Source organism: Corylus avellana, chromosome ca3 (genome assembly GCF_901000735.1).
Source record: "Corylus avellana chromosome ca3, CavTom2PMs-1.0".
NCBI classification, from domain to species: domain Eukaryota; kingdom Viridiplantae; phylum Streptophyta; class Magnoliopsida; order Fagales; family Betulaceae; genus Corylus; species Corylus avellana.
The window spans coordinates 5638795-5661518 of NC_081543.1; the positions used below are offsets into that span (position 1 = coordinate 5638795).

Here is a 22724-nt window from a genome sequence, read left to right on the forward strand (position 1 = left end):
AAAAAAAAAAAAAAAAAAAAAAAAAAAAAAAGAAAAGAAAAGAAAGGATAGTCCGCAAAAAAAAAAAAAATTTAATTGATAAGGGAGTATTATGTATATTTATTTTCTTTTATATACCATAATGATCGAGCTTAACAGTAATAGGAATAGATAATTGAGTTTGGCAGGTATAATAAGAGGATGAATTCGACAAGTTACATGTTGCTTGGGATTAGCAAGCATGCTAGCTTCCGGGGAAGTTGAAAACGTTAACGTTACTTACCTAACCAAAAAAAAAGCATGTTTGTGATGACGAATGTGCTGATTGCATTATATACACCAACACAGACACAGTGGCCCAGACGCCAGACAGGGGGTCATGGCCCCTTATTCCCAAGCTTCCCAACCATTCCCCACACCGCCCCCACACAAAAAAAAAAAAAATTTCCTTTCTCATATCAAACAACAGAATATACTCAAAGCATCAAATTATTCAACAACACAATTTTATTGACGAAGATTAGACACTTAACAATCTTGTAGTTCTAAGACTTTGTGCGCAGATGAGTTTCTCATTGACCTCTCTACTTTCTCAGGTAAACTTTCGTAGTTGATTAAAGATTTAGCAGAACCTTAGTTTGATTTAGTCCAAGACACTTCACTTCAAGCAAGCAATTGCCTTGGCGCACAACCCTAAGTACCTTGCGTATCAATACAATCAAGGTAGACCAGTGGCGGAGCCAGCTATTTAATATTGGGGGTGCCGCTAAAATTTTTTTTGCGTCCTAAAAATTTTTTTCACCCTAAAAATTTGGTAATTCACACAATATATGCATCACAAAAAATATCTATAAAAGTTCATAAATATGTGCTGAAAAGTGGTAGGTAAAATTGTAAATTTTTATTTTTTTTTTAGGGTGCCGTGGGTTAAAAAAAAAAAAAAAAATTAGAAATCCTTGGGGGTGCGGCGTGCGGGAGACTGCCGAAGGGTTGCTAAAATTGTAAATTTTTTTTTTTTTTTAGGGTGCCGTGGGTTAAAAAAAAAAAAAAAAAAAAAATTAAATCAACGGCACCCCCAAGGTACCACATGGATCCGCCACTGAGGTAGACTTGGTACCCGAAAATGCTCTTTGAACTCCAATGGTGGTTCTTGAAATTCATGCATAAGAGCTCTTGATGAATGAAGAAACATGCCTTTTAATGAAGAAATCATGTTTGTTCTACATGGAGGCGCCCGGGCATGTAAAATGTATGTCCGGACATGATTAGAGTTTCATGCCTAAACACGCCTTCATGTTCGGACAACAACGCACATGTTAGAGAACATGTAATCTCAGACCTGTATGATGTCCGAACATGTGACCTCCATGTCAAGACATCACTTCTAGTGATACCTTTATGGCCTAGGCATGTTCGAACAAGTTATGGAATATGTACTCCCTGACCTAGCCTATGCCCGAACATCACTAATCATGTTCGGACACCGGTCTTTAGAAATTAGGCATGTCTGGACATCAAAGCACATTGCAGATGACATACTCCTTGACATCTTCATGTCTGAACATGTGTTCTCTGTGTCCAGACATCAACTGCACTGCAATACTTGTCTTCTTGGAGAATTGATGATCGACTTTCCATAATGTAGACCCAAGTACAAGAACTAACCCATGCCACAATGAACATAAAATCATGTTTTGGACACGGAATAAACCAACTTAAAAACTAACATAATTTATGCACGGACTTCAATCAATTTATAAGAATATATTACATTAGTTGTATAAAGAAAAGCAATTTACTAATTAAAAAATATTTTATTAGTGAGACCCAACCATAAAAAAACAAAAAACAAAACCTCCATTTTCAATCTTGTATTACCCAAAAAGGAGCGTACTAAATATTAGGCAATACACAGCATAAGATGCAAAAAGTATGAGGCACTTCACTTCCATTGGCATTAATGAAGAGATTTTAAATTACAAGAAACCACTCCACCTACCACCTCTTATTGGTATACATACCGACACAAAACTATGCTTCATATATATTCAGGACAGGCACCATAAAACGGGTGCACCTCCTTCATTTTACGAGTATGACACAAAATCTACCACAATAAATGAAATAAGAGACAAGGATACTTATAATAGCCCTAATCTTGTACAAATTATAATCTGAAGCTTCTAATCCCATGATTGTGGGTCTCTTGAAATTGTAGTTCCTCCCTTTTCCTCTTGGGCAACGACAGGGAAGATATGGCTTTGGCTGACACCACCTTCCTCACCAGTAATTTCCACCTTGCGTCATTTTTATTTTTGTCCAGCTGCATTCTCAACTTGAATTGCCTGTCACCAAAACAATAACGTCAATCACAACAACCAGCCATCGAAAACGACAGGGCATTCCATGCGATACCAATCGTTGAGTGGAAAAAAAACGTGACAAAGACAAACGGGACCATAAGTCCATATTAATGCACTAGAAAATGACGTGTACGACGCGATATTTAACGACGCACGGGTACAAACGCCATACGTGTTCCAAGGAACCGTCGAGAATTCTCTTCTTTAAATATCAAAAGACATATGAGTTTGACGTTTGTTGGACTTTTAATTTTTTAACCCCTTCTGCGATAGCTAGCATAGCCTGGCACTGTAACTAAGTTCATCCTCTTTGAACAGTCCAGCTGCATTTAGGTTGTACTCCTGCCATATCACGCCCCTAGATGAATATGGATTACATTTTTGAAATGCTACTTACTATTTTTCTAGCATTTTTGTTTATATTACATGTAAAATAAATTAACCATCAGATTTGTAGATGAAAATATATCAGAAATAGAAATTCCTTTTCTACAATTATTTCTATAGTCATTTTCTTCAAATCTTATGGAGTTGAACCAAGTGAAAATGTTCACTTGCCCTGTGGTTGAGTAGGACCTCATTTCTTGGCCTTATAAGGCAGGTTGATGTCCTATTCCTCCCGATTAAAGTTTGATATTGCCAAGCTGTGACATTGATGGATCGAATCTTCAGGAATGACGTAGGTTTTGAGCAACAGCTACCCACGGGTTAAAAGATTTTTTTGAAAAAACATACAGCTTAAACTATTGGGAAATAGCAAAGCGATAAGCATTGAAGAATCAAAGCAATCTACAGGCCGACCCTACATTCCCACTAGAGTCACTTCAATCTCATAAACAGGAATCGTCCTACCTCCATGATGAAATTTAAATATCACATAGAGAACACTTTTTAAGGTACCAAACCAGAAACTACCAAAGAAGTGTACCCCATGAACTATTTCAGGTGATATAGTCCAAATATATATTTTTATTTTTTTCCTCTACAAAGCCTATACTTTCTCAATCTTAATAATTGACCATTGAAATCCATTGACAAATAAATAATTAACAATCTAAATATTGACCCACGAGTTATATGAATCATACTATTGGCATTAGATTGAAGAAGGGATTAATTACCTGCAAAGAGGAACTCTGCAAGAATCAGATTGGTCACAGATTGAGGAGTGCAATCTCAGAAGCTGCCACATCCGCTTACACCTCAAGCAGCCTCCGTTTACTCTCTTCTTACACGTACCAAAGTGCCGAATCAAGAGCTGGAGACCTTGACACGTGGAGAATTTGCTACAGGGGCCCTTCTTCTTGTTGGGTTCAGTGTCATGCGGCCCAACACTTGTACACCCTTCAGTACATATGTGCTCCAAACACTCCATTGCCTCGCTTAGCTGTAGATACAGCCTCTGCTCTTCCTTGTGCCTTCTTGATCTCTTTTTCCTCTGTTATTAATATTATTAAATTTGATCATCAAAATTAATGGGGATTCCAAATATTTCAAGTTAATAGCTCCAATTGATTAACTCCTGATCTCATTTAGTTTATTCAAATACTCATTATCTTTTTCATATGGAATCATGGGTAAATCAGTGGTATATAAATATCATAATTTTAATGAACGTTTTTGAACTATGTAATTGAAAAGTTGAAAAGTTTAATATAGAATTCGGATGATTTACCGATTCAGCTTCATCCATGAATTGAAAGATCTGTAGCTCAAGCCAAGGGTCGTAGTCTTGCAAGAACTTCCACCCTTCAGTCTTCTCCACAGCCTTGAAATGGCCGGCGACCAATTTCAAGCACTTGAGGTAGAGATCCGGTGCGTCACACATCCTCGCCAGCTGAAGCACATCCACCACATTCCCGATCGTCAGCCGTTCACCCAAAGCCTTCGTGCACCTCTGCTTCAGTTGTGGGACCGCGTATACGTGAGACAGCGCCAGTAGATGAATCCCGAACCTCTCCATCTCCTCCTCGGTGGACCTGCATCAGGGGTAGTTTCGTCATCTAACAGTTCAGAATAAAGCCACGTCTCATTTTTTTTTTTTAAAAATATTAATTATTAAATATGTATTTAAGGATTATCAAAAATAAATATTGAGGAATAGGATCCTTGTCCAAATATTGATTGATATCATAAATTTTGAATTATTTATTGATTAAAATTTTATAGAAATTTTTTATTTCTCTAAAATGATGTTGATTGACCGGCTTATTAAAATTTAATAATAAATACTGATAAAATAATATCAAAATAGAATATCTTAGGATTTTTGAATATCTTGATATATAGCAAAATCTCAATAATATTTTTCCTAAATAGCCTAAAATTCTAGAAAGATATATATATAACATTAGAAATCTCATCATCCGTATCACTGGATCGTATTGACAGTTGGTATGGCGTGAAAAAGCCGGAAAGCAACGAGCCGACCAACCTGGAGGAGTAGAGGAACCGAACGAACGCGACGACAGCGTCGCAAGGAACGCCAAGTATCGAAATGACTTTCTCGGAGCTCCGGTGCTTACGTGGCCGGTCTATTATATTCTCCAATACCGGCGACACCAAAGCCTTCAATTAACAAAACAAAATGAAAGAAATGTCAGATTTAAATTACAAGAGCTTTTTAGAAGATATCAAGCTAATTAGCAATTAAAGAAATTTTTGAAAAATGAGAGGAGGTCGTGGTGGAATCTATACCAGGACGCTAGCGTGCGCCGGGATGCGCAGTGCGCCGGAGGTGATGATGTGGATGTCCGGCTCCGGAAGTTCTCGGGCCGTGGCTGAAGAGTCACCGTACAGGTTGACGGAAATGGTAAAGGACGTAGTTTGATTGTCTTCCATCTGTGAGAGAGAGAGAGAGAGAGAGAGAGAAACGAATACTAGACGGCGTGTTCTTTGATATGCGAGGTGGGAGATAGTGGTTGATCCCAGGCTCCCAGCTTTATAGACAGAGCAGGGGGGATTAATCGAACCAAGAATGTAAAGAGTAAAAGGAAAACGTTTGGCGTCACTCTCACGCGCCTTCAGGCCGCGTCAATTTTTCACACCTTTATGTAAAGAGTAGGAGTCTAGACAGGAGACACCACACACAAATATATTATAAAACTGGAAATTTTTTCACCTTTGTGTAATATATACCGGAGATAATTTCACTAAAAACTCCTGAATTTTTATTTATTTGATAAGCTTTTTAAATTTTAAAATCTCTTAATTTAGTCTCTTGAACTTTCAATTGCTCTCAATTTAAATCTCTCCGTCAAATTTAGCAGTTAGAAATACAAAAAAAAAAAATCAAAATATCTCTGATATTTTTTTTTAATAAAAAAAAGGTTTTGAAATTAAGGGTAATAGAATTTTATAAAAAAGTCAAGGCTATAAACGTTATTTAACGTTTAAAATCTGACAGAAGGGGTCCAAATTGATTGCAATTAAAAGTTCAGGAGATTAAATTGAGAGATTTTAAAATTTGGTGAGAGATTTGTCAAATCGAGTGAAAGTTTATGAGTTTTTAGTGAAGTTATCCCCAATATAGTAGTATAGTATTATTAGTAAATTTTGAAAAACATTTATTTTAATATTTTTTTTATCATCTCCACAATATTTAATAAATCTGAAAATTTCTTATTTATTATTCTACTCATTTGTATGTTGAAATCTTTAAAAATATATTATTGAATTTGAACATTTAATTATAATAACTCTCTTAAAAAATTAATCTAAACATTTGAAAAGATTTAATCCCAGAAACTATTCCAAATAATAAAACAACAAAGAAAAAAAATTCGCATTGACTTGTAGTTACAATCTTGAATCAGAAAACTAAAAGCCTTCACAGCCTTTTCAATTTGGATTTAAATAAAAATAAAAATTTAATACTTTTTGTAATTACAATATGAATCTAATTAATACTTATTCAATTTCAGTCTATTTTTATTGTTTTAGTCAAAGTCTAAATAGAAAAAAATAAATACTATTTAAAAGCTTTAAAAATATCAACTTCCACTATTATGTTTAACAATGACATGTTTTGATGATAAAAATGACTCCCATTGATGGAAGATTATTATTGAGAATAGTATTAGTATCCCTTCATTGTAAATTGTAATAGAAATGAGTGATGCTGATATATAATTTTTATTATGACGTTACTTATAAATTGATGTGACAATTACTTATAAAGTGATGTTGCTTATAAATTGATGTGACAATTCATAATTATAATATAATTAAGTAAGAAATTAGCTTGTCAATTTTTTTAATTATAAATTGCTACATCAATTTTTAATTTTTGAACCCATGATCAGAAGAGTCTCAGTGTGTTTAAAATTTTATAGTTTTAATTAATTTCTGTGTCTTTGAAACAAATAAAAGTGGTCTCTTATAACTTTTAGTGCATAAAAATTAATTTAGAGATTAAAAAAATAAAAATAGAATTACTCCGTGAAGTAATATTTGATTTAGAGTATTCTTTCTTACTCAAATAACCCAAATAATAAATTAATAATAATAGAGCCGGCCCTAGATTTTTCTCTCTAGGAGAAAACCTAGAGAGAAAAAAACTTGTGGGGATGCTCCCCATCCTTTCCCCTCCCCTCTACTCCCGCTTCTTTCCTCTCCCTCGCCTTTTTGGTTTTTTCTTTATTTCTTTACTTTTTTTTTTTCAGTTTATTATTTTTGGTTTTTTGGACAAGTCCAGTTGCTCTAACCATCTATTTGCTTATACTGCGTTGCCTCCGTCTATCATTTATCGAGCTGCGCCGCTCTTTGCCTCCTCGGAATCAGTTGGGGTTTATATCTAATTTTTCAAATCTAGATCTACTCTTTTCAACTAGTTTCGCTCAACCACGTGTCTGCCCATTGTACTCCGCGGCTCTTCAGCTGCCCATCGACTCAAAACGGCTCCATCTTGTTCACCACGCGCCGGCCAGTGCGCTTTGCCTCCCTCGCCCCGATTATTGTAGCTGTTTGCTGGTTTTTTATTGTGTTTTGTGAATGTTTTTATCGTGACCTTTGGGTCGAGTATGATTAGTTTCGGTGTGAGGGTTTTACTCCCATGGCCGAAAAAATAAAAGTTGAAAATATGAGCTTTTTTTTTTTTTTTTTGGCATGTCCACACAAGGAAATGAGAGGGATTCGAACTAATGACTTCCGCTTAATGATGCGTGATTCACTACCGATTGAGCTTTGAGGACGGAAATATGAGCTACCCATTGGGGACGAAAATATGAGCTACCTATGTATTATATTGAGTTTACTTGAAGATAAGATATGGGTAAGCGAATATTAAAGTTATAAATAAGATTTGATTGTAAGATTTTTATAGATAAAACTTGATCGTAAGAATTTTATGCTCTTAATCTTTTTTCGATTAATATAAAAAATTTGCTTAAAAAAAGGAAATATTTGATTTAGAAAATCAGAGATGGCTCAAAGTGCGCGTGGGAGACACCCATCATTTGCGGAGCAGTAATTGGTAATTACAATATACACCAGCTGCCTTCTTGGAAAGTGAAATTTAAGAATAATATCTGTCATAGTATGGATGATCTTTTTGAATCTGACGTGGGGGGATAAACGACACCGTCCCCAAGGGGTAAAGGCCGGCTTTATAATAAACGGCCTTTGAAGAAGGAACGTAAGCGCCTTAACTCAGTCTGACGTGTGACTCGTTCTCATCCACACACAAGATCTTGCCCACTTGTATATCTACCAGGTGACATGTAGACCAGCTTTTGCCATGTGGCTCCAACGCAACCAATGAGTTGTTAACACGTCCCACCCATTCTGTTTGACCCAGGTGAATAAGCTGACGCCATTGGTGCCGTACATGTGCCTCCGACCCAAGTTTTTTTTTTTTTTTTTTTTTTTTTTTTTAAATATATTCCAAATCGCGTTGGAGCCGGGCCTTTTTTTATTATTATTTTTATTTTAGTTAAGTATTATTATTATTATTATTTTTTTCTCTTAAGTTTTGTTTGGTGGAGATTTGTTCTCGAATAAAGAAATTAAACCTAGTATTGGCGTGGTTTGTATGGTCGGATTTGTTTTTGGGCACAGTTGGAGAAAGTTGGACAATTATATATAATGATAATTCAAGTGGGAGTGTTTTCACTGTTTTGCATCATTCTGGCCCGTGGGATCTAAGACCGGTCCAACAGTTGAAAAAACAAAAAATTAGTTGGCATCTTGTGTACCCAGATAGCTTTTTGCTTACTTTTTGAGGTTCAAGTTGTTAAGTAATGTAAAAGTTATTTTTTGTATTATTTTAAAAATGATATGATTTCTAAAATTATTATTAAGCTTATGATCGATTATTATTGATTTTTAATCAGATGATAATTTTAAAACTCATATCATTCATGGAATGACACAAGATAGGTAGAAGAATAACTTCTAAAATTACTCGAATTTGCTTCGAAATTCTATGAAGAGAATCCAAAAATAGATGGTAAATAATAAATTTCATAACGTGATGGGTCAATTGACTCAATTACATCAATGTTTACTATGTGCAAATAACTTTTATAAGGTCTTGGCACAAATTAAGGCATTTGTGCCTTCCAATAAGAGAGCGACAAATCAACATGAAACACCATAACAAAAATAAGCGTAAATACCTAATTTTTTTTTTTTTTTTTTCTAAAATACCTAAAACAAAATTTTTTCTAAATAAACTTTCATATTTTTCCTCGACCCACCCCAACCGGCCAGCCCTCGTCAAATATGACGCTGTTCGTTGCCGCCAGTGAGAGAGAGATAGGGGGAGCACCGGCAGTAGAGAAAAAACCCATTCATGTAAATCATAAGAATATTTTCTATAACGTTTTGGTACAAACGAATACCTTTGTGCCCTCAAATGAAAACTTGACAAATCAGTGTGAAGCAAAATAAATAAAAACACTAAATTTTTATATTCATATTCCTCATATGGGTTAAAAGTAGAAACTTGCCGTCAGCTTTCGCCGAACACGAGACCAATCAGGCCATACAACGCCAACCACAACATTCCTCTACGCCAGTAGTCTCTCTCTCACCGAGAGAAGAGCACATTGCAAAAAACAATTTTATGCCTTTTTTTTTTTTTTAACATGTCCGCACAAAAGGGGGGAGGGAGATTCAAACTAGTGACCTCCACTTTATTAAGTGTGGTCCCAACCGATTAAGCTACCTTTTTGGGGGACACAATTCTATGCCTTTTGTGTTTATCTTTTGGTTTGTTTTCTATGTTAATGAATTTATTACTTCTTCTCCTCGACACGGAGGTGCCTGCGATTTTGTTGAAAATTTCAAGCTTGTGCTCTGTGTTGCGGCAAAAGATATTTCTTGTTGGGCAATCAAAATTTTTTATTTATTTATTTTTTTTTTTTGCAATATGCTCTGCCCTAGAGAGAAAGAGAGAGAGAGAGAGATTACCGTCGCGGCTATCCAGCGTTGTGTGGGCTGGCCGGCATCATCTGGGCTAACGGGTGAAAGTGGCGGAGGCTGGCGGGAGGTTTGACTACGTGAATAGGAAAAGTGAGAAATATATTTTTTAAGTTTTTTACTTTTAACTGAGTTATATGAATATAAAAATCTGGTGTTTTTGTTTATTGAGATATGCTATAATTTAATAAAACTCTATTTTGCCCATAAGAGTCCATGTGTCAAGATGCCTTATTATCTTCTTTTTCTTTTGTCTTTATCTCTCCACATAAAAATGATGTGACATCTTACCACGTGTACTTTTATGGGCAAAATGTAAAGTTTTTATTAGACTAAAGCATTTATCTTGTTTATTTTACTTAGGGAATAATTTCAATTCGGTCAAGGCAAAAAGGGAGGGTTTTCTGCCCACCGCTCACAAGCTGACACCTCAGCTTAGCACATAAACTCAAAATGAGAACAAAACACCATATTATTCCTACCACATTGACCTGCCACCACCTCTGCCTGAAGCCGCCGCCCCGAAAACGCCGCTTCCGCTTCCGCCCCTTAGGGGTGGCCCGTAGCCACCGACCACCACCACCAGGTGGCACAGGGGTAGAAGACCACCAGGTGGCACAGGTGTGGCCCGCAGCGAGATGGCCAGGGGGGGGTAACCCGCGCCCGGACCACTGGGTGTGTGCGTGCAGCGGACCGTGGCTGAGTGTGTGCCCCCAGAGCCACCGTGGTAGTGCGAGCCACCGGAGGTGGCCAGGTGCTTTGGGGCGGCAGCGCTATTCCCTGACAGGTGGGGCGGCCACCCACCACCCGCGCGGCGTGACCCCGTGGCGTGGGGGTGGCCGCGCCGGCCACCCAGATGGGGCTGGTGGTTCCTCATTTTTGTCCTCATTTTTTTTTGTTTTGGTGTTTTGTTCTCATTTTAAGTTTTTGCATTTTTCTTAAAATGTTGATGTGTCATGTTGTGATTGGTGGGCAGAAAACCCATGTTTTCTGCCACAACCGTATGGCAGCAGCTCTCTTTTACTTAAGGTATTACACGCTGATTTGTCAAGTCCTCATTGGAAGTTACAAAAGTTTTGATTTGCGCTAAGATCTTATAGAAGTTATAGAAGTGGTATTTTGATATAAAAAATGGCTTACAATATTAAAACTATAGGGGAAAATTCACATACCTCTCCCAAACTACTACTCAATTGACAATGTCCTTTCTAGTCTCTAATAACGAAAATAGCCTTAATAAAATAAAATAAAAAATAAAACACATTTTACAAATAAAAAATAAAAATTTAGGGTGTGATTTTTTTAAAAAATAATAATAAAGAAACAAATTTATTCAAGAAAAAAAAAATTATATATATTTGAATTTATTTGAGTATTTTTGTCGTATCGAAAAAAATTTTAGGTCAATTTTGTCTTTTTGCTAGACTTGGGAGATATTATTGCAATTAAAAATTTAAGGGAATATTATCTATTGGGTGTTAGTTTGATAAAGTACGTCGATTTTCCCAAAACTATAACAAATAAATAAACTATGGTGCCTTGGTAATATTCTGTCTAGCGTCAATGCCCTCAGTTTATGTGATATGCTTCATAAATTGGAATTAATATAACTGGCTGATTACAGAGAAATTACCGCAAAGCAACCTCAGAAAACGGGACAATTGGGAAAGTTCAGATAAAAAAAGACACGTTACAGGTCATGTGCGGCATTTTTGGTTCATTTTAATGCCAACTGCTAACATAGAATGTGTAACTTATAATAGATTGGTAGTTGGGATGGGTTAAGTGTCACTGTTTGAAGTTTGATAGTCTAACCGCCAAAAAGACTAAAGACACTTGAGGAGAAAACTTCCCAGACAAGCTACCGTGCTAGATGGGTGTTGACTGTTGAGGGACCGAGAGTCTAGGCCTCATGATCACTAGCCCTAAGTCCATGATGAGGATACAGAAAGCCCAAGTTAATCATTCTCTTCTCACAATCTAAAACCCTAAAATAAAAATCCGTACTCTTGTTTGCCGAGGGAAGGGTGTAAGCCCAATATGCTTTCAGAGGGTGATAATTAATTGATATCCATGCATGTTCCTCAAGGCCCAAATTATGGCTCAATCAGTCCACGCCATATTATGGCCAAACACCCATTTCCAGATTTCCTTTGCAAAGCAGTGAAGCACTAGCCCAAAACTCAAACTATCATGTGGGCAGCCGTGGGGAGTAATATATGTTATACACATTCTCACTCTATTATTATTATTATTATTATTATTTTTTTTTTTTACATTTTAATGTCGTTTTTAAAATTATTTTTAAATTTTAATCAAATGATAATTTTAAAAGTTACTTATGAGTATGAGGAAATTTTTTGGAGGAAGGTTGGCTTGTTTTATGTGAAAATTTTATTTTCAACACTGCTGAAGAAAATAATTGGAGTTTTTTTTTTTTTTTTTTAATCAAATAAGGGAAAGCGGGTTACAGGACTAATTGACTACAAAAGGGGTAGGCATCTCAACAACAAAGCCCAAAAGGTAAATGCAATACAAATACATCAACAAATTCTGGATCTAGTCCAAAAGAATCAAATAGCAAGCAGTGACACACAAGTCAGGCATTTTCTAGAGCCGCACAAGGCGATTACAAATTGCAAAAGAACTCGGTGAAGAGTTCGTTGCGGTAAAGGCAACAATGTAGAAACCGAATCGGAGCCGTTGAAGGACGACCACCGGCTTCCAAAAACTCTCCCCCAATATCAAATCACTTTAGCACAAGGAGATTGAAAACCCATCTTTGAGTCCTTTGTTAAGCGTTAATCAATCTTTTGTTTTTTTTCCCAATTTTCTACAAGACAAAATCTCTTCTTATTATATCACTAATAAGTCTATATCTTTTGCCTACCCAATTGCACAAAAAAAAGAAAAAGAAAAAGGTTGGCAGTGTTACTTGTCAACTTAATTAACCAATGGGATAGAAGCAACACCTATATCAGTAATTTGGTCAATATTCATTTGTTTTTCCACAATTATCTCCTAAACTATCGTTAAATAATTAATATTGTACCTCACGAATTAATCAAAGAAAATTAAAGAAGTAGAAAATGGGCCACGTGTGAAAATATTAATGCTTCATGAAAAATGAAAATGAGACTAATTGGGCTCAGTCGTGCGACCAAGGTTGCGTGTAAACAAGGAGTCATTGATAGCCTGCAGAGACTGCATATATGATGCAGAATTCTTGGAAAAACATTTGGAGTCGTATTCTTTCGTATCAAAAAACATTAAGGCATGTCTTTTTCATTCATCCAAAAACAAAATTAATAATGGGTTGTCCTTAATTCTAGTAATTATAGTACGTTCTTCATGGAAAATATGTTTATTGACTTGTCACACCTATTAGTCATCCAGAACATATAAGGAGCAAGTCATCCTATTAACCATGGTTAAACATGGAAAAGATGTTTATGGAGTGACTCGTTACGGCAAGTTATGACATGCCATGGCACTTCTGTCATGCTTACGTTAATTCAGAGTCTCACTAAAATAACAAAGATAAGGGGTTGAACTAGAGTTTTACTGGCTTTAGCAGAATCTCACCACCAAAAGATAAGAGAAGACGCATTTGAAAGAAAATATTGTTAGAATATTTCAATAATAGATCTGTTCTTTCTCTAAAGCATGTATAAATAAATTTAACAATCACATGCCTTCAATATTTGCCTCACAAATTTCCTATAGATGCCCAAACATATAGAAGAAAACTGTGTTTTGTGTGTGTAGAGACTATTACTTTCAACCATAATTTTCACAATGAAGAGTCTGTTTGGGATTGCGGTTTCAATAAGTGCGATTTTTAAAAATGTGTTTTTAAAATCGCAAAGGCGTTTGGAAAACATGTTAAAAAATATTTTTTTATGTAAAATCGTGATTTTTGTTTGAATTTGTGTTTTTTCAAATAAGTACTCCTAGTCTGCTTATAAAAATCGCATTTTTTTTCTTCCTATTTTAGATTATGTGCTTTTTAAATCACAATGCCAAACGCCTTAAGTTTTGCAATATATTTTAAAAAACGCAAATTATTATTTTGAAATCGCAATTACAAACACACCCGAAGTCTAATGGGCAAATTTTACTTATATATAAGGTGAGAGTAAATAGCTTTTTCATATGTCCACAAAATTTGGCTTATCCCATTATGGGCCTAAAACTAAACAAATGACTATACTAGTCCACACAATAGGAATAAATACAATAAATATATGTTTTTCATTATTATAATATGTCTATTACAATAGAACATTATATGTTTAAATAGCTTAAGAGACTAAATCCTTACCCTAATCCTATTGTGTCTGATTTGGGCCAATCCCATTATTGAATTATAAATAACTTAGAATCTTTTTTTTAATCTTTTTTTCCAACAGAAAAGGTCAATATCAAATAAAATGAATCAAAAAAAAAAAAAAATTATTGGCGGTCTAACTATAAAAGAAAAGCCAGCTTATCACATGCTTAAGAGATTGACAATTATACAAGCTGAATTAGAAAAACTTCTACTAACTTAGTTTGAAAAAACGTCTGTCGATTTTGATATAAATTAAGGTAATTCGATATACGGTTTGTTACTTTCTTTTTCTTCTTTTGTGGACTTGTTAGCTTGATACATGGTAGAGGAATTTATTTGTGAAATTGTGGAATAAATCATTCTAGAAAGACGGCTACCGACTACCCAAATTAAATTAGTCTTCTCCTGCTTGTTGAGGGAACATTGACCTAAAAGGTTTTGGAGACGAAGGGCAGTGCGAAGTGAAGTTAGACCATCATAACTGGGTCGGCAATGGTCTTCATATTCTTCTCCGCAATCTCTGGTAGATCTCTTTGACATGAGTTGCATGCATGATGACCTTAGGCATAGGGTAGGTGACCACATGTTATATTAATGCTCATTCTTCAAGTTGGTACAACCTTTTCAAATTAACATTAATCCAACCTCTAATTATTCCAAAAGGTCAACAAATTCTTATCAACTCTCTTCTCTCCCTTCTTAGTATAAACATCAGCATATAATTACATGAAAAATGCCCACTTATATATTACAACGATGGCATGATATGGAGGCGGTCATAAAGAATTTCACTTTCAAAAGGCTTATTAATTCTTGACTTATGTACATACACTTTTTCTTTGTTTACCATCAAGGGTAGTGGTTCAATGACTCAAAAAAATTCCCAAGAGGTCAGGGCGTGCATTAGGGTGTGGGGTCGAATCTCTGGAGAATCCTCATATATGCCTAATTAGTATTAGCCACGTAGGATTTCCATTGATGCTCTGGTGGGGCTGAGTCAGGCTATGATTTAGTCGAACTTGAGGGAGCGCTAGCGGTTCCCACTGTTTAGGCACCTCTTATGTGGTTGGTTTCCCCAACCTACCCTTTTAATCAAAAAAAAAAAAAAAAAAACGATTTTTGGCTCAAAGCTTTTTTACAACATAGAAGAAGAACCTGATGAAAATATACTCAATAATCAACTGTATCATGCCACCATTTTAATAGGTGGCATTTTTTAAATATTTTGATGCCTAAAAAGGGCTTAAATTTCGTAATTTGAAAATTTACAATTTTTTTTTGAAATGATAAAGGATCCTAATCCTTTAAAGCCTTAAAGGTACAAGTAATAAAAAAACTTCCTTATATATTTTGATGCAAATTTTTATAATTGGTGAAATAATTAAAGCATTTTCGCTCTTTACTCTTCACATGGGTATAAAAATTTAAATTTTCATCAATTAGCTTAAGCCTTAAGCTTCAAGTTGCATTGGGTCCGGGTGTGGTTAATTTTATGGTGAGCGTGAGCATGAGCCACTGCTTTATGGACAAGTGCCCACATGCATCGTGTCTTTGGTCTTGGTCGTATTCCAATTAGGTCTGTTTCCACTAATTGTCTGCCACATGTTTGAATATATCCTTTTCTACCTCTTTTATACAAAAATACAACCATTTGATGGATTAGCTTGCGGTAATAACACTTATTTGGCCAGTTATCAGACATGAAAAAATTGTCCCATTTCCCTCTGAGAGTACTGAGAGTGATACAGCATCATTAATTTTTATCCTTATCATCAATAATAGAAAAAGAAGAGTTGAGCCATTAAATACCATTTGCATTGTCTCTTCTACTTTCTTCACCCATTAATGCAATCCCTATTCCATCTTTATTCTGGCCCAAAAAATTAGCATATGCCATTTAAAGCACATTGAATTCTGCAAGGACTATTGTGTGTCCTGTTTGGTTAGTTACCCTCTTTGTACTTGCTAGAGCATTCATTTAAGTTATTAACAACGACAACCTTAACATGGCCTCGTGAACGGATCGGTTACGTGGAACATGTTAAATCATCAGTTATTCTAAAAATTTAAACTGATAAGAAGAGGTGAATTCCAACAAAACTCTTCACGTGCATGTGAGCTCAAATTTCTCCTTTAATAAATGAAAATGGCACATCAACTTGGAGCAAAGTGAGGACCCATCTTATCTTGCTGCAGGCAATTCTCAGGAAATGGAGTGGAGTGCCCAATTTCTGAAGCACAAGTAAGGAAACATGCGGAGTGATGGCATCCATGTGGGAACTGGGAACTGGATGGATCAGTTTAGGCCATGAAAGGGATACTTTTTTTATTGTGCCCTACTCGAACTAGAGCATTCATTTAAGTTATTAGGGTCAAATAAACTTTACTCCATAAAGTTTGTGCCTATTTTCAATTTAACTTCCAATGTTTCAATTTTTACAATGCACCCTATCAAAGTTTCAAAAATTTTCAATGTGGTCCATCTGTTAGCTACAGTCGTCTTCTCTGATAGAAATAATAGAAAATACTAAATTGCCTCTACAATTTTATTTTTATTTTTTTAAAAAAAAAAAACTAAAAAAATAGAAAAATAAAAAAAGTAAAAATTGGGGGTGGCTAGAGTAGGCCACCCCCATCTGGCCAGATTGAGGGTGGCGTGCCACCCCACGACCCATGGGGGGTTGCCAAAACCACCCTCAAGTGGCCAAAGGTGGTGGCTTGCCCACCCTCAAATGGCTGGATTGGAGGTGGCCAAAGAGGGTGGCTGCCCACCCTCATTTTTTTTTTTTCATAATTTTGGTTTGACTTGAGAGCACTTTTGAATTTGTTAAAATACATGGGATAATTTGTTAAAATACATGGTTAACAGATGGGCCACATTGAAAATTTTAACTTTGATGGGGTGCATTGTAAAAATTGAAACATTGGAGGTCAAATTAAAAATGAACTCAAACTTTGAGAGGTTAAAGTGTAATTTTTCCTAACAACGACAACATTAACATGACCCTTGTGAACGGATCTATTATATGGAACATGTTAAATTATCAGGTAATCCAAAAACTTAAATTGATAAGAAAAGGTGAATTCCAACACGCCTCTTCCCGTGCATTCCCGTGCATGTGAGCTCAAACTTCTTCTTCAATAAGGCACATCAACTTGGAGCAAAGTGAGGACCCATCTTATCTTGCTGCAGGCAATTCTCAAGCTCGGCCAAACTAAAATCTTGAGATGCGGATGGAAATGGAGTGGAGTGCTCAATTTCTGAAGCACAAAGTAAGGAAACATGCGGAGGTGATGGCATCCATGTGGAAACTGGGAACTGGATGGATCAGTTTAGGCCATGAAAGGAATACTTTTTTTATTGTGCCCTACTCGAACGTGCATGTGCCTTGCAGCATAATGGCTAGCCAGTAGTCTTTCATACTCATAAATCAAGAAAGGGACATGTTTGAATCTTGATATATGCAATATTGTCAAACATGTAGTTGTAACCAATTTCACTCACACCAAACGGCTCCATCAAAAGAAGATCCTAATCAAGGCATCCATGTGCTTTCTCCTTTTTAATTTCCCTCGCTCCTATTGTATTCCCCCAATGTGGCCCCTCTCCCCACAAGATAACCTAAGAGGATTAGGGAGAGAGATTATTGTATTTTCCCTCTTCTTTCTTTTGGAGGGAGAATAGATTTGGTGCTTTTTGGTTTTGTTTGGACTACTTTTTTTGTAATTTTTGTAGGGTAAAAAATGTTCGAATTCTCTTAAATGCAAACAATTTATTCGGGTCATGTTCGTTGTGGACGAAAGAGAAACGCTTTACATGGATTCCAAATTTATCCGACATTGGTGATTACACGAAGTGACATTTCCCGTCAATTAAAAAAAAAGTGTAGAAGAATAGAAAAGGACGAAAATTGTCATTTCTTGTTTGAGCGAGTTGGGTAACAGTTATAGTGGTAGTTGAACTTTCCTATTCACTTGAATTAATATGATTGGTTGAGTAGTCTGCAATTGCATTTGCTCTTTTCCTTTGTCTTTTTGGTCCGATTTGTTTCTTACAATATTCTTAGCTCCATTGTTTATTTTTTTGTTTTTTTGTTTTTTTTTTAATTCTGAGACTTTGTTCAAGGAATGTTGGGTTTTGTGCGTGTGCAAGTGTTTGTGTGTGTGTGTTTGAGAGAGAGAGAGAGAGAGAGAGAGGGATTTAAATTAAAATAAAATCTATAAAAAGATAATTTAGTATATATATTGCAACACTTCTGCGCTTGGTTTTCCCTAAGATCATTGAGACTCCCAAACAGAATACCCAAGTGATTCTAAGAGAAACAGGCCGAGGTTGTACATTTGTGACCAACAGAGTCAGGTCAAAAGTAGAAAAAGGAAAAAAAAAGTAGAAAATAAATGGATAAAAAGAGAAAATGTAGAGGGAATAAAAAGCCAAGAAAAGTAAATCTAGAGATTTGACTCCTTGTGCCTTTTTTTTTCTTCTTTTACTTAATTCCCTCCTTCAATCTCTGCTCAAATTTCTATAGATTCTATCCTCCAACAACATTTCAAAAATCACTTGCAATGATTAATGTTGTTTTGAGAGAAATGACAATCAGCAACGAGAACCCTTTCTGCAATTAAGTGCACCCGAAGTGACTGTAATTGTCCCAACAAGAGAAGATGGCCTTGCACTTAGGCTAGAAGCCCTAGCATAGCTTGATGAAGCCCCTGCCCCTGATGGTGTGAAAAAAGCACCATTTAGTAACAGGTCTCCATCAGACCTCCAATTCCAGTTCCTCCATTCACTTTCTGGTGCATCCTCATGTTTGGTCACCTGCACAAAATTCACAGATTTTGACATTATGGGCATTTAATTTCTCCAAAGAAAATACTTCAGCATCCAGTTTGCATAATAAATGGGTTTTCAATTTTCACCTCTTTGCTGAATCTTTCATCTGGTGCAGCAAATCTGTTCCCTTGGCTATTGATGGTTGGGGAAGCACTCCCCCCAATGGCATACATTTCCCAATGGGTGTAGTCATTGTTCACCACATGGAAATATCCATGCCTACATCTGCATAATGCATATTTAAACGTTTATTTTTACTGTCACGTCATCTCAATTGTATAATAGTCTACTATTAAATATTTACCTTGGCATTCGTTGGACGAGGCCTTCTCCAAAGTGATTGAAGGCGATGGTGACTTGCATGTTCTTGTCTTCAGTGTAGGAATCACTATGTCCCAACAACATGACCTTATCATGGTGAGTCATGTAATTGTTTGAAATGGTGATGGCAGAGGAGCCATGGATTGCATCAATCAGGCCATCAGCACAGTTTGAAAGGGAGCAATGGTCCACCCAAACATGTGTACCACCAAAGATGGACACACCATCACCGTCCGATACGGTCCTCCACCCATAGTGCGATGGGGAGCTCCTCACAAGAGCATTCCCTCCTTGCTTGCAGTCATGTATGTTAAGCCCATGAATTATAATGTTGGTCACAAACTGAACAGTAATGCATGGACCACCAGCAATATGCACACTAGCTCCCCTCCCATCAATGGTCTTAAAAGAGTTCATAATCAGCTCTTCCTTCAATTTGATCACCATATCACGTGCAAATATGATCCACAATGGCTCATCTTGGACCACAGCATATCGGAGAGTCCCCGGCTTCGGGTTCACCGCGTCATCGTCGCTCGAGTCTGTCACCACGTAAATCTTCCCATCCCTTCCACCAATGGCGTTCTTCCCAAACCCAATTGCACAATCAGCTAGCCGCTGGCGGTTCTTCTCCCAATCGGGGTCGCACCGCCAGCAGTCGTCAATCGGGTTTCCGCTCCCACACGACAAATAAGCCAAATTCCTCCTCGACGCATTATTGATGCTCCTGCCATAAACCCAAAAATGTGACACATTAACAATAATTCACACATTACCATGTAAAATTTAACTACACAAACAAGTATTTTCCATTGCAGCCTCTTACCTTTGTACTTCTCCTACAACAAGCTCTGGGTCTTGAACAGGGGAAGAGGAAATGAGGGTTGGGAGGAGAAGACAGAAGAGGAAAGTGGCGATCAGAAACATTGAAGGGCTTGCCATTTCCTAGTGTTTTGCTAGGAAATGTGTGCGAGAGAGATAGAGATAGAGAGAGAGAGAGAGAGAGTTGGGAAAGTGTGTGATATGAATGGAGGGAGGGGGTGTATGTATATAAAGAGATTAAAGGCGGGCTAAATGGCGTGATTAAACTAAACATGTGGGGCCATTGTGCTACGTGATTTCTGGTTTTACAGGATTCCCATTTCGGTAGTTTTGGCAGTTAAGCAAGAGCAAGGCCCCTGAATGATGGTAGGCTACAGCCTACAAGCTAGAGATACAGTCAAAAAATAAAATCAAAAAGGAAAATTCTCGGTTGGATCATAATATTCAACAGTTACAATCAGTCCAAAAACACAATCATTTCATCTACTCAAATCTAAACCCTAATCTGGGTGCTTAATTAAACTTCAGTACAAATTAATTTTACTTGTAAATAAAGTATAATAAAAGTACTCTCCAGGGATCTCTCCTTAATCCCCTTTTATCAAACTCCACCATTTTTCAACAGTGAATGCGAACCCAAAAATACTCATCTTTATTAAAGAAGAAGAGATGCCACTTTCACGAAAAAAAGTTCCGTGTACAATTGATTCTTTAACCCTTAATGGTTGTTTTGGTCTACCCCTTTTAATTTTTTTAAAAAAAACTTCCTAAGGTTAATCCGGGTGGTAAATCACTTAATTTTGGTGCTTTACGAAGCATCGGGTTTAAGATTCAACTTTTTTTTTTGTACAAACAATTTTTTAGGTCCATCTCCGAGTGCAAAAGCTCGAACTTTATCCTAATAGTGTGAAAACGACGCTTTGCATGGTGTCCGGAAAGTCTAATTTAAACATAGTGTCGAATACACGGATTTTATATATGTAATAAAAACACCGACAAAGACGATGTTGAAGACAACCAATTATAATTTGGTTTTATTATCCTTATAATTTCCTCTGCATCATGCGTCCTATCTACTTCACCTAGTTAAGCTAGCGGTTGGAGTAGATTGCTCTTAAAGAGGATGTTATTTAAGGTAATCCTACATGAGTACATGTCTTTTACTTGCTCTTTCATTTCACGTTGGCATTGACAAGGACAGAGCAAGAGAAATTAAGACATTAGATTGGAAGATATAGAAGGACATTAATTATACGGTAATAGTGTATTTCACATTTTTATATAAAAATGTTCGCGTAAATGATAGCCATTTATAAAAAAGTCTTCCATGAAAAGTAGCCCACAACAGGTAACAAGGACCGGGGTTGATCTCCTTTATCTAGTCTCAATTTTTTTTTTCGTTGTCGTTCTTCTCGTTAAACTTTTTTTTTTTTTTTTTGACTTAAGCATCATAATTATCTCTCGTAAGCTTGTTCCGACAAGATTATTTTACTAATTCATTTCTCTTTTGTTGGCGTTACTCGATTGATACTTTGACACGAGAAAAACCGTTTCAACAAATAGTATCTCAATATTTTATATTAGGAACTTACTTGAACACTTTCTAAATGTCCATCCCACCAACAAAAAAAATTGCATCTTTTTTTTGTTACTAACTTAATATATTCATGGATCTTATGTATCTCTTTATCTAATTAATTGGAATAATATATACATTTTATACACACAACAAAAATAAAGTATACATGTATACATAATATAAAATAATATAACAAAATAAAACAAAATATTAATATGTCTAAAAGCGGCAAATATAGGTTCATATTAATTGGGGAGTAATGATTCACAGCACGCCCAGCGTGCATGAACAATCTTACACGCCCGACTAATTTTTTTTTTTTTTAATTAAAATATTAAAATATTATATTTTAATTTTTTTTAAAAAAAAAAATAGCTGAGCGTGCATGACTATTTATGCACGCCCGGCATGCTAATTATCATTACTCTCAATTGGGCGTTACCCATATTCATACATACATTAAGATCCCTTGAGTCACTTAGAGATAAGGGAGTAAATATTTGCCATTATTGTGATGTCACTTTTTTTTTATTTTTTATTTTTTTGAGAGGCATTTATTATTTTATTTTATAAAACTAATTGAAATAATAAATTAGGCCCCCAAATCCTCGTGACACAAGCACATGCTTTTGTGTCAAAAATCAAACCCTCTAAGCCTTGTAGGCCCGCCAATTTCCTTTATTTATTTATTTGTTGTTTTCTATTCAATTTTCTTTATTCTTTTAAGTCGTATTATCCCAGCCGCAAAGTTCGCCGAAATTTCACATTAGCAAACAAAAAGGTGGCCCATATACTGACATGGCACAAGGCGGCCACAAGAACCGCCACGTGTCCACGACATGAACTCGACACATGGGCCGCGATTAGAGGCCCGTAGTATCCGTTAATTTGCGGACTTGGGCTCCCTTCCTTAAAGCTACGGTCTCCAACGGATTTTTATTCCTTTGTAGATACGCCTGTCGTCGTTTGGGCTAATGGTAGCCGTTGATAATGGATTTGAGTGGCAATCCAGGCCGTTGGATGTGGAGATTGTGGGGCGATCAACTTTTTAAAGAAAAAGTGGTTTGACAA

General features: G+C 36.1%; 2 protein-coding genes across 2 annotated transcripts; both read right to left on the bottom strand.

Annotated features, from left to right (window-relative positions):
- Window positions 1-1898: 1898 nt before the first annotated feature.
- On the bottom strand, window positions 1899-5282 carry LOC132175895 (BTB/POZ and TAZ domain-containing protein 1). The gene is made up of 5 exons (XM_059587987.1): window positions 5040-5282; window positions 4777-4910; window positions 4018-4321; window positions 3464-3780; window positions 1899-2324 (listed from the first exon to the last, which is right to left on the bottom strand). Exons 1-5 carry the CDS (start codon window positions 5181-5183, stop codon window positions 2147-2149), a joined length of 1077 nt encoding a protein of 358 aa, XP_059443970.1. The 5' UTR covers window positions 5184-5282; the 3' UTR covers window positions 1899-2146.
- A 13034-nt stretch (window positions 5283-18316) lies between these two features.
- On the bottom strand, window positions 18317-20265 carry LOC132176175 (probable pectate lyase 5). The gene is made up of 4 exons (XM_059588308.1): window positions 20079-20265; window positions 19236-19979; window positions 19018-19156; window positions 18317-18916 (listed from the first exon to the last, which is right to left on the bottom strand). Exons 1-4 carry the CDS (start codon window positions 20192-20194, stop codon window positions 18695-18697), a joined length of 1221 nt encoding a protein of 406 aa, XP_059444291.1. The 5' UTR covers window positions 20195-20265; the 3' UTR covers window positions 18317-18694.
- Between the last annotated feature and the right edge of the window lie 2459 nt (window positions 20266-22724).